Raw genomic sequence first — 12,498 nt, forward strand, 5'->3', positions numbered from 1 at the left:
ATAAATGTTATTTTCATCAAAATGGCTGGTGATACTATTACTGAATACTGCAATGACAATATTAATAACAATCAGCTCACACTTTTCTTACTCTTTTGTCTGTTTCCATCATTACATATGGAGACTGCTCTACAGGCCGTATACATCAAGGCACTTATATCCTGTAATAATATGAAGTAGTAAAATATCAAATGTCCAACCCCGTGGCCTGTGGCTAAAAGAAATGAGCCTTTGTGTTTTGCCCCAAATTGAGAAACTGGGGTGGGGGGGACAAACTGATACACCAAAACATTTCAATCAGTACTTCTGGCAGTTTGAGATTTTTTTTTTGACAACTTTACAAATGAAAAGTGATATTCTTCTTCAGCCAGGTTCAAACATTCACTTTGACCAATCAATTTTACAGGCTGAAGCCTGGGTCAGGATTTTATCTCAGTAGTAATTTGAACTGAGATTTGATTTGAATTGCTTGCTGGGAATGTCCTTGGACTGATCTCCCTTTCCTGAAGAAAGGCTGGATCACACATTGGTCCTTGCTTGTAGACTGAAGCAAGGACAAATGAGTTTCTCATCAGAGAACCTATCATGGATCGACTGAATGACAGAAGTGTAAATGCACATTTCTTGTGCCATCTATTGACGTGCAGGCTGCAGCCCACATCATCGGCAGCTGTGGAAGTGTTCCTGCTGTCTTCATCTACTCGTCCATGTTTCATCCACGACTGCTTGCCTGTAGCGCCATCGAGTCTTGTTTTGTTCTGATGTGACTTGGTTCTAGTTGTTTAAGCATAGAACCAATTTTCTTCATGAACACTGATGTTATTCTCCTTGGATTGAATGTTCAGTGATGAGGCTTTAATGTGTTCCTCGGTCTCTATGAACACTTTGTATGGCATATATGCTCTCACATAAACTAGCTTAGGAACAAAAAACATCTTCTGCATAGCTTCATGTTTCCCCTTCCTGAAAAGGTTTTCAGCCATTTACATTGTTTCAGCTGATAACTTAGTTGGAGCCTTGTTTTCTTTCAATAAACAAGATACAACAGCAAGCCAGCTCTTATGAGATGATCATGGTTAACATTTTTTTTTTTTTCTTATTATTCATAAAAATATGTGTGCTGGTAAGCAGGTTATTCTTTTTATTTATGTATTTTTTTAGGACCAATCTTGTATCTTTTTTCTTTAAACAAAAGTGTTGCTGGGCTAGTTCTATTTTATGTCTTTTTTGGGTTGCTGCAGATCTGTCTCTTCTTGTTAAAAGTGAGTTTCTTTAACCTTTGTAGCAACCCCTCCTCCTGATCAAGCATATTAAGGTAATTACTTGATACATTGAAGCAGGTTACTTTGATAGCTTCTTACCAATTGGCATTATAAACTCAATTTGACAACACTAGGACCAAATTTAGGATAAACGGATATGAATTTGATTAAGTCCCTATGACTTGATCGAGCTGGCTTTATATTCTTGATATGAACTGGATTGATTTCTTTAGTTAAGAGGACATTTGTTTTACTTGGTGTCGTATACATGAACAAATTAAATTAGCTGAATGAGTCATAGTTTTATTGCATTTTTGCTTAAATACACTAAAATAAAAAGCCAAACAGTCAGATTTCAATATATTTATTTAAAGCTTGATGAATAAAGAGATGGATGAATAAACAGCATGTAACCAGAGGGAATCCCTTTGAAGTGAGGAGACATTTTAAACCCAGTACAATAATCAAATGAAAAAAACGATCAACCCGTCCACCTACTCAAAGAAATTAAAGTTTATCTTAACCTGTCTTCCCCAAAACCTAAAATGGCTGTAAGGGTACTTCATAACCAACCATGTATTCAAAGTGCAATAAACCTGAATATGCACAATCAAATAAATACATAGTTTGGAAATTTAAGGCAGGAAGAAGGTCTGGTTGCTGCAGTATTAAACAAAATGGTATTAATACCAGAGTGACGAGATAGAGAACAGCATGGAGACTGTTAAACAGATGAGTACAGATGGTGGTCAGTGCAGCATGTGAATGGTGAAGTTTACTTTTGCTTGCTTGACACCATTACACCAAACTCCTGGATGGATATTTCTTTGTTTAGGTACTGCTGATGCTGACGTTCTGTGATGTGCCCAAGACGTAGTGCATCATCAATGGAGAACTTCTTCCCTGATTTTCTGTCGTGAAGCACAGAAGACTCTCCAGACGGGCCTTTAACTGTGATCTCTTCCCAATCACACTCCTGGCTCTGCAGGTTAACAAACATCTTCCAGTCGATCAACCCTAGTCGGTATGCCTCTTCAGGTCGCATCTCTTTTCCTGAATCAGGATCAATGACGACAATGGATCTGCGGAGGTGACTTTCTCTTTGCTCTCTCTTCATCCTCACTGCTGCCAGGTTCTTTTTAAGCTTTTCAATCTCCTCATCTTTTTGGGCCGTTATGCTTCTTAGATCTGTGAGTTCCTTCTGAAGTGAGTCAAGCCTCAGCTCCAAGTTCCTGCCATCTTCCCTGGGTGCAGACTCAGTGATAAGCCGAGTCTCTTTATAGGTGATGTCAATTTCTGAACGAAGTTTGCGGATCTCATTCTGCAGCCTTTGGTTTTCTTGTTGGAGGCGATAACTTTCGTCACGGATGTAGTCCAGCTCTTTAGTGGACTTTGTGTTGGAAAATTCCATGTCGGACAACTTGGAGGTGAGGATAGACAACTCCTGGTCAAGATCACGCCTTCTCCTCTTCTCATCTTCCAACATTCTCCTTAGGTTTTCAATTTCAAGCTCAGCCTCTGGGTCTCTCTCCACTTGGACTTTCTCTGTGCGGACAACTCTTTCCTTCACGTCCATCTTCTCCAGGGTGAGTTGCTGCTGAATGAGAGCGTTCAACTCTTTCTCAAGCAGGGTGCGTTTGTGTCGCTCTTCGTCAAGCTGCAGTTTGAGGATAGAATGTTCCTTCTCCTGTTGGGGATCCTGCTGAAGTACAACCTTCTGTTTGACAGTCACCTTTTCACGGTTTTCTTTGTCCCGGATCTCCAACTCGTTAAGTCTGACGCGAAGTCTCTGGATCTCCAGCTCTGCTTCACGCCTTGCCTTGCGCTCTTGCTCTAGTTCTCTCAGTTGCTGGTCCAGATCAGCAATCTGTCTCTGCAGCAGAAGGAGCTCTGATTGAAGGTTCTCTTTTTGCTTTTGCTCACTGTTGATACTTTGTAGGAAATTGTCACACTCTGACTTGAGCACAGGGTCTTCTTCCATCTTAATCACTTCTTGCTGAACAATCTTCTCTCGCACCTGAGACAGATCTATCTTCTTTAGCCTAATCTTCTCTTCTTGGGCTAACCGTTCTCCCTCAAGATCAAGACGTTTCTTCTGTTCATCAGCCAGCTTCCTTTTCAGAGTCTCAATCTCTTCTTTAGTCTTGGGATCTTCTCTGTACTGCACCACTTCATTGACCACCTCTTTCGTCTGTATTTGCGGTTTGGTTGTCTTCCATCTTTCAATCTCATCCCGGAGTTGACGGATTTCCATCTCAGATTTTTCTGTCAGGTGAGTTTTATCAACAATTTCGTTGCGAAGTCTCTCCAGCTCTCTTTCCGTCTGTGGATCGGTCTTATATTTGATCACTTCTTTGATGATCTCTTTGACTTCTACTTGAGGTCCTCTGTTTCTTAGCATAGCCAGCTCATCCTGCAGGGATTTCAGCTGGAGGTCAGCATCTCTGTAGCGCCGCTGTTGCTCCACAACTTCAAGACGGAGGTTGGCCACTTCATTCTCAGCCTTGGGGTCAGGGCGGACAATTTCGCGCACCTTCTCCTGAACCACAACCTTAGACTTTTCTTCTTCCAGGCTCTGAATTTTCCTCTGGAGGTCTGTCTTCTCCCGTTGTGATGATCTTCTCTTGGCCTTCTCATCCTCATACTGCCTTCTGAGGTTTTCTACCTCTCTTTCAAAGACAACATCTTTCTCCACTTTCAGCACCTCCTTGATGGAAATCTTCTCCTCAGCAATTGCCTTCTCCTTCTCCAACCTTCTGAGTTTCTCCTGAAGGAACTGCAACTCATCCTCCAACTGCTTCCTGTTATCCATTTCTTTCTGTTTCCTGTCAAGGAGAAGACGGTACTCTGACTCAAGTTGTGGGTCGTTTTGGACCTTGATCACTTCCTCCTCAGTGATCACTTCCTGTTCCTTGTTCTTCTCCTCAGCCAGTAGGGTAACCCGCTTTTGGATCTGAACCAGCTCATTGTCTTTCAACATCTTGTGTCTTCTTAGTTCTTCTAGCTCATCCCGAAGCTTGCGAATCTCCTCCTCCTGACCACGGTCTCTCTCAATGCGCAAAACCTCTTTGACCGTGTACTGCTGTGCTCCTTCTTTGACCTCTGTCTCAAGGCCATGCAGCTTTAGCTTGAGCACCTCCAGGTCATTCTCCAGCACATGGGTGGTGCGACGCTCCTCTGACAGCTTCTGCTGAACCTTGTGTACCTCTTCATCCAACTGAGGATCTGGAACCTTTTTAATGAGCTCCTTCTTGACGATGGTATCTTGGGGCTTTTGACCTTCCAGGAGGTAAATGTCAGTCTGAATGGTCTCAATTTCTTTTTCTAGCTGCTCTCGCCTGTGAATCTCATCTTCCAGCTGCTTTCTGATTCGCCACGGCTCCTCTCCCGGGGCAGCAGCATTGACTGATCTTACAGTGGAAGACTGAATCATAGGAATTTCAGGTTGCTGTAGAGAAAGATCCATCATTAGTATCTCAATTAATGTTTTGTTTATTTCTCAATGTAGATGCAAAATTATTTCACCTGGCTAAGAAGATTTTGGGCGAACTCAAGATTCTGCAGCCTTTGCTTGTTTACAGCGTTCACCTCTGTGAACTTTGCTTCCATGGCAGCTTCCTGGAAATAGTTAAATACGAAGTCAAACAAGGCACACAAGGAAGTAGACTAAATAGAAACCTTTATGTTCAATTTGATAATGACTAAAGTTATTTAGTAAAAAGTGTTATTGATTAAATATTATCCAGAGAACACTTATTTTCCGAATTACATGCCAGAGTAGAGGGTTTGAGTCTTGGTTCAGTACACAGCATCAGTGACAGATTTCCTTTACTGTTTTAAACATTCAGTGTATTTTAAACATCACCTCTGCCTTCACTGTCAAAGCAGGGGATTCCAGTCTGCTCCTCTTGTAGGACTGGGGGACGAGTCCATCCTCCAGATCCAGAATGGACCGAAATTTCTCAGTCTCAGTCTCATAGTCCTAGAAAGACAAATCAGTCAACCATTAACTGAACTTCCACATGGTGTTTTCTGGTCATGGTGGTGAAATCAGGTAAAATGTGTCACCTTGACGGCCTGCTGGTAAAGCTGGGCATTTTTGGACAAATTGTTCAAGTCTGATTCCTTTCTTGAAATGTCAGACAGCAGGTTCTGTAAAAACAGAGCTGTTTTAATATAAAGAGAACATATTTACAGAACAAGAATCATAAAGGGTTCAGACCACCTCACTGCTCATCTCACCCTCTGATTCTTCAGCTTGGCGTCTAGTTGTCTTAGGTCATCAGTTTCACGGGGCTCATAATTTGGGATATGGGACAACCAGGAGTTCAGGCTGCTATAGTCATTCTGGTAATTCTTGTAAGCCAGCTTTGCTCTTTGCAGGCTTTGAGACCTGTGTTGTACATGCAGCAGCACAGATCATTAGCCAAAAGTTGCTGGTGTGTGCTGCTGGGTGCACAGGTTATGAAAATATTCCACCTCACCTGGTGTCGATTTGCCTGTTAAGGTTGTTGTAGCGCTTGTTGAGTTTCTGAACATCAGCCTCCTGCCGTTCGATGTCAGGACAATGCTCCTGGAAGTCCCTGGCCATGGTGTCACAGCTGCCTTTGGCCAGGCGCAGGTTCTGCTCTGTCTCAGAGATCACTGACCTCTGAGCCTTCAGGTCTGACCCCACGTCCTGATAGCACATTACGATACATTCTTGTTAGTAATGCTGACAGAAGTAGTTTGTTATCCCAAAATGATACATGTTCTTCTATTTACTAGTGTAGTGGAAGCTCTAAAACTAGAATAGAAATATGGCTGTTTTGTCAGAGCAAATTTTATTTCTTAAATAGTTTTGAACATCTCTTCAAATTGATCAGTCTCTCCAGGATTTCAGTTGTTTTGCGATTAATTTGCAATTAAAATCACAAATTTGATGGTACCTATTTAGAAATAATTGCAAAAAAAAGTTGCGATATTTGTTCTTTTGTATGGCATTAAATGGGAATTTTAGTTTCTCCATTTATCGGTTACAGACTGTAACTTGACATCAAGTACGGCTGAACAACAGTGGCGTAGAAATAAGAAATACTGCCAATAATGGCCTCAAAACAACTATATTATTATTTATCACAATAATTATTGGGACAATTTATTGTGTATGAAAGAATTACATTTGTTTGAAAGGTTTCAGTGTACTTAGGAATGGTAAAAGCCAGCTTACAGCAAGTTCTCTCTGCATTTTCTCCACTGAGGGGATGTCAGCTGGAGCAACCTCCTCCCTGGCCAGTGTGTTCTCGTAGGTAGACAGTAAAGTCTTCCCTTTCTGAATAGATGTCTCCAGCTGGTTGGAATTCTTCAGTCTAAAACACAAATGCAGCCAACTTCAATTACAACATGGATTTAACAACTCAAACTAGACTGAAATAAATTCAGGAACTTGGACACTTGTGCTAGGAGTAGGGATACACCAATCCACTTTTCAGTTCTGATACAGATATTGGACATTTAGTATCGACTGATACAAATCTAATACAGAAAAATAGAGCTGAATAAGCTTAGAATTTTTTATTTTTATTGTTTTTTTTAACCACACACAAAAAATGTATTAATAACTCTGGGCCAGGGCAGCACACTTAAATATACCAAACGCTTCATCAGCTTGGTCAAACATGTAAGCATAACACAACTTTAATGTGTTCAGAGTATAATGTAAAATAAATAATAAAGAAATTGACAAAAATTGGCCAACTACCTCGGTCAAACATCTAAAAAACTGCAAGAAACCTTCTTCCAAATGGTTCAGAAAATGCAATTAGAAATCCTAAACATAATGAAAAATAAAGAATTAAGTCACTCAGAGCTCAAAGCATAGAATTAGACTCATTAGATTTGCCCTTAGGGATCGGACGCACTGTCATGTTACGGGTCAAGAATTTCCAATATTCTAGATCTAGTTTTTTTTCCATCATCAGGACTTATGTAGATATTTATATCAGATTGGTACATCTCTAGCTAGGAGCACAGCTAATTCTGAGAAAAACAGACAAAAAAAGCACATCAGGTCACATACTTGTCCTCGGAGCACTGAAGAAGCTGCTCGATCTTGGTGTACTTCCTGTTGGCCTCATCCACCTTGCTGTGAAGCTGAGGAGCACTGGGGGAGGTTGGGTTTGAAGTCAAGAAGCTCTTTGCCTCCACAACTTTAGAGGTCTTCTCTGGTTCAATCTTGCGGACAGTTGAAGCGATGTTCTGGAGAGAAACGTCCTCAGAGCATTAATGCTTCCTGAAAACATGAAGGTGTGACATCAGAGGACAGAATGGAGCTGAGCTCATTACCCTTATGTCCTGCAGGCGGTCAGCGCTGTCCGGCACGGTCCGGTTCTGCTCCAGCGGTGGGCGCACTCGAGAATAAATTTCTTTCTCCTGTTTGTCCAGGTCACTGACCACTTTATCGAGACCGGCCATCAGCTGGCGGCACTGCTGTTCATCCTTGTCTGCAGCCACACAGCATTACCAGACAGTGAATGGGAGCTCAGCAGGCCATAAAACATCACATTTATAGCTGCAGTATGTGACTTTCATGAAAATGTATATTTTTACCCATGGGTTGAAACTGTCAATCATTTGTGAAAAAAAGCTCCTTTGCCTTCTTCCAGTGCTAACTATAACAACCAATCAGAGCCAAGGGGAGGGCCTTCACATTGTCAATCATGCTTGTGTACATGCAGCTCATTCCCACAACTTCCCTGGCCATTTGCTATGCTACATCTTCCCCCCATCAGCACAGCCCATCAGGAATGCTACGGCTAGTTGCAGCCGTTTGACTTTCTGAGCCTCCTAAAATCTTTCATCTGATTTCAGTCAGGTGTTTAGAACCTAAACTGTGTGAAAAATGTCAATTTACCTTCCAGAGAGATACATTAATCTATAGAACACCTCAACTATCCTCATGGACACATGGATAACATATAAGCATTTTGGTTGTGAGTTAATGTATTAAAGAACAATCATACTCAATTCCTTTCAAAATAAACTTTTAAGTAGTTAGACTTAATGTTTATTTACGTCTTGTTTCATTCCTTAGTTACTGAGATACATTAGTGTGATTACTAAAAGGTTAGATTTGTTATAATTATTACATTTCATTCAAAGTGTGAGTATTCTGATTCTGAGAATAAATGTATTTCCATGATCGTTTCCCATCCATCCATTTTCTTTACACCCTTGTCCCTTAGTGGGTTCAGGAGGGTTGCTGGTGCCTATCTCCAGCTAACGTTCCGGGCGAGAGGCGGGGTCATGATCGTTTCCCTCTAACTCCTTTCTATGAAGCAAGTGCTGACTGATTTTAATAATGATACTGGTACGATTTTACAGCGCAAATATAAATAAAAAGCTTATCTATGCTACATTGATCTGAATTTTTTCTTAGGCATCTGTTCATTGGAAGGTGTCTCTTGTACCTGTAGCCGTTCCTGCTCCACTCTGCTTCTTCAGCTCCTCAAATCTTTTCAGCAGAGCTGCTTTGCTGGACGCCAGCTTCTGCTTGACAGCTTTTTGTTGACTAGCCAAACTGCAGGCAGACAATACATGTCATTGCAGTAACCCTGGAGTAAAACAAGTCATTTTGGTCCCTTGAAAACTCAGCTGAACACACTTACTTGTCAGAAATGGCCACCGCCTCTGGGTCAGTGGGTGGGATCATGAAGCAGATGCCTGGAGCATTGATCTTATGTCCCGTTTGATCCTTCACATCCCATCTGGACCCATTGTTCCGGAGCAGGGTGTACGTTTCTCCGCGGACAATTTGATCCTGCTGAAGAATAAGAAACTGTCACCTTTTCATGATCAGAAAAAAAAATCACAACACAGAATATGGAAGCCTGGAATATTTTTCTGTTTCTGACAAACTTCATCCTAATTCCTGAACAGGTGCTGCAATGACAAAGATAAATGAAGATCTTTACTTCTACAACACTGAAGATGGATACAAAAGTTCCTCTGACTTCTTTCCATCTCTCCTTTTGACCCCAGGGAATTTTAAAGAGGTTCATCTGGATCCAGAGCTAGCTCTGTTCTAAAGGGATTTAAATACATTATGGGGTAATCCCCTAAGTTACATGACTACTACTCAGCATAAAACCAAGTGAGGAAAGGTGTTTATGCAAGCAGTCAGATCATGGAAGACATTTGAGGATTAAAGCCCTGACAGCACTTGGGATGAGGAGAGATGTTTGGAACAGAACAGAAAACTAGAAGACAGGAAGAAGAAAAAGAAAAACAGAGAGAAAGAAATCTAAAGAAATTTAAAAAGGACCCTGCTAAAGTACATTATCTATCAGTCAGACTTAAATGTGGCATTCTGATGCTGAAAATTAGCAGGACTGCTATGGTTAACTAGAATATAGCTAATATCATGGGGTTTATTTCATTTAGTATGTAAAGCTTAGACTTTATATAAAAATAAGCTCAAATGCTAATGTTAGCTTAATGCTACTATTAATATGTGTGTATTTGCATGTGGGTTATAACTAGCATATTGACTAACATTTATTTACTCCATTCAGAATTCAAACAGTGTAAAAGCTAAAATTAGCTAAAATGCTGTCGTCATCTAAATTACTCAGTACCATGTTAAGCACCAGTAACATGATCTATAGTCTGCAAACAGCAGTGTATGAGCTAAAATTAGCTCATAGACTAATTTTAGCTAGTGTATGAGATAATATAAGAATGAGCTTTCAGCTCATTTTTATATAAAAATGAGCTACATTATGCTCTACAGCATAATGTAGAGAATGAAGCTTTTATTTTGCAAATTTCAGTAAGCTTCATTTTAAAAGTTTACCAGTCCCATATGTGACATGTACCTTTGGGGTTTTCACCGTCTTCATCTCCAGCATCTCCTGGACAGGCAACATCACAGCAGTTAATAAGACGGCTTAGCAGGGGTCACACTTCCTGAGAGTCCTCAAGAAGAGCAAACTGGATTCTAACCTATTGTTGACCTTCTACCCATCTTCTGTTGAGAGCTTGCTGACATACTGTGTTACATGATTATCGGACTTTGCCGAGAGGCTGAGCAACGTGGTTTCATGGCCTTTTGACGTCACCGCCTTCACTCATGTCTTTGTTTTTCCCTTTGTTTTGTCTGAATTTTGCCATCTGCCCTAATATGTCCTTTCCTGTTTTTTGTTTTTCTTCTTTCTTTCCTTTGGTTTATTTTGTTTGTATTCCCTTTAAAAAAATGTAAAGCACTTTGAATTGCCTTGTTGCTGAAATTGTGCTATATAAATAAAATTACCTTACTGCTTAAAAAGATAGATTTTACATTATGCTGCCCGTTTAAAACCATTGGATTCATTACTATTAAACCAAAGAGCCAGAAAACTTGTAAACTGATTCGAAATTTAAAACACCTGGATTTCATTACACATTCATATCATCCATTAACAAACTACAACAGTACATACCTACTTGTACAATATTTCATCAGTAATTTCAGATCAGCAAATCCATTTATTTACACAGCTGCAGAAACATGAACTTACTGATTTCTGGATGCACAAACATACAGAAATCATCATGAGGAAACAATTCAATCTGAATATTGAAAATATTGATAGTGTTACCATTTAACTCTGTTATTGTAAAGTTAGCAGATGAATGAATCCCTAAACTTGACCACAAGTTCTGATGGAGTGGAAGTTTAAAACCACATACTTCCAGTGGCTCAAAGTCACACAGAGCTTCAATGGGCAGCAGCTTCTGGGGGGTTTCTCTCCGGTACTTCAGAGGCAGAACCTGCAGGCTCCTGCTTTGGAGATCCTTGACCCGCTCGTCAATGTGATCCACTGCTTTAGCCTGGTCCTACTCAAACACAGACAGAATGAAAAGAACCGTCATACCACTCCAGAAATGTTTTAGACGCTTTTTAGCTTCCTTCCAAATGAAGCTCACATCCAGCTCGGAGATCAGGCTCTGCGTCTGATAAACGTCCTTGTACTCTGGGCTGTACTTCTGGTTGATTTCCGTTTCCAGCCGCTTCAGCAGGTCCTGAGTGTCGCGTGCTTCCTTGTGGAACTGCAAATGAACGGACACCAACAAACAGGAATTAGCTTCAGCTCTTTGTCTCTCTGGGCTTAAAAGTCCCCCGTCCTTGCCGGCTGACCTTGTGATATTCATCCATGTGCTTGAGATGACTTTCCTCACAGATGAGCAGGTTCAGGTACTCTTTCCAGTCAGCATGGACCGCTTCATTGTGCGCCTGACGACATCACATGGGGATTATTGATCAAATTCATAATCCCTATGTTCAAACATTTCAGATACAGACCAATTTGGCCAAACGGGTGAACTGACATATTGTCAAATTTGTTTAATAAGTGTACACTTCCAGCTTTTTGTCTTTGAAAAATAAAATCACAAACTGTTAGAGTTTATCAGTAAAATAAATCCAAGAATTTGCATACATTTTATTTTGATTAGTTTTAGTCAGTATTTCCAAGTAGAAATTGTAGTAGCTATCACTGAGCAAAACAGCCAATAATGACTGATCATTTTGCTCATCTGATTGATCCTCTTATGCTAGAAAGAAACAAAGGTGAGAATTGATTTGTGATTGAGATATGTGACTAAAATAGTAAGATCCAAGTCTTTTCTAACACCGTGCCATGGGAACCGTTTCCCTGACTACCAGAGCTACCATGTGTCAATGCTACCAACAATGTGCCTCAGTGTTAAAATCAGCTAGCAAGTTGGATGCTAGCCTCCATATTATTAAGGCAAGAACCAAATTTATATTCTTATTCTACTAAAGAAACATTATGATTAAAAAATGCAGGTCCTTCTCAAAAAATTTGCATATTGTGATAAAGTTCATTATTTTCCATAATGCAATGATAAAAATTAAACTGTCATATTTTAGATTCATTGCACACCAACTGAAATATTTCAGGTCTTTTATTGTTTTAATACTGGCTGTATGCCATTATTTTGGCATACAGCTCATGAAAACCCAAAATCCCTGTCTCAAAAAATTAGCATATTTTATCCGACCAATAAAAGAAATGTGTTTTAATACCAAAGAAGTCAACCTTCAAATAATTATGTTCAGTTATGCACTCAGTACTTAGTCTGAACGGTTTAGCACCACAATACCTTAAAGATCTGTTATTACTGTACCAACCATCTAGACCCCTCAGATCTTCTGGTTCTGGTCTGCTCTGCATCCCCAGAACCAGAACCAGAC

General features: G+C 40.3%; 1 protein-coding gene across 4 annotated transcripts in view; it reads right to left on the reverse strand.

Moving 5' to 3' along the window:
* Positions 1–1,610: 1,610 nt before the first annotated feature.
* ppl (periplakin) overlaps positions 1,611–12,498 on the reverse strand; it is a 21,986-nt gene continuing 11,098 nt past the window's right edge. The window contains exons 9-23 of one of the 4 annotated variants that reach the window (XM_008415236.2): positions 11,419–11,514; positions 11,208–11,330; positions 10,971–11,117; positions 10,118–10,153; positions 8,909–9,060; positions 8,711–8,820; positions 7,587–7,744; positions 7,321–7,499; positions 6,472–6,610; positions 5,747–5,940; positions 5,505–5,655; positions 5,331–5,414; positions 5,128–5,244; positions 4,788–4,880; positions 1,611–4,710 (exon numbers count right to left, since the gene is read on the reverse strand). In XM_008415236.2, the coding sequence (XP_008413458.1) occupies positions 2,038–4,710; positions 4,788–4,880; positions 5,128–5,244; positions 5,331–5,414; positions 5,505–5,655; positions 5,747–5,940; positions 6,472–6,610; positions 7,321–7,499; positions 7,587–7,744; positions 8,711–8,820; positions 8,909–9,060; positions 10,118–10,153; positions 10,971–11,117; positions 11,208–11,330; positions 11,419–11,514 (4,452 nt within the window). In that variant the 3' untranslated portion in view covers positions 1,611–2,037. Of the gene's footprint in view, positions 4,711–4,787; positions 4,881–5,127; positions 5,245–5,330; positions 5,415–5,504; positions 5,656–5,746; positions 5,941–6,471; positions 6,611–7,320; positions 7,500–7,586; positions 7,745–8,710; positions 8,821–8,908; positions 9,064–10,117; positions 10,154–10,970; positions 11,118–11,207; positions 11,331–11,418; positions 11,515–12,498 lie in introns of all 4 variants that reach the window. The other 3 variants (XM_008415235.2, XM_008415238.2, XM_008415237.2) reach the window with 3 other exon arrangements.

Source organism: Poecilia reticulata, linkage group LG8 (assembly GCF_000633615.1).
Source record: "Poecilia reticulata strain Guanapo linkage group LG8, Guppy_female_1.0+MT, whole genome shotgun sequence".
NCBI classification, from domain to species: domain Eukaryota; kingdom Metazoa; phylum Chordata; class Actinopteri; order Cyprinodontiformes; family Poeciliidae; genus Poecilia; species Poecilia reticulata.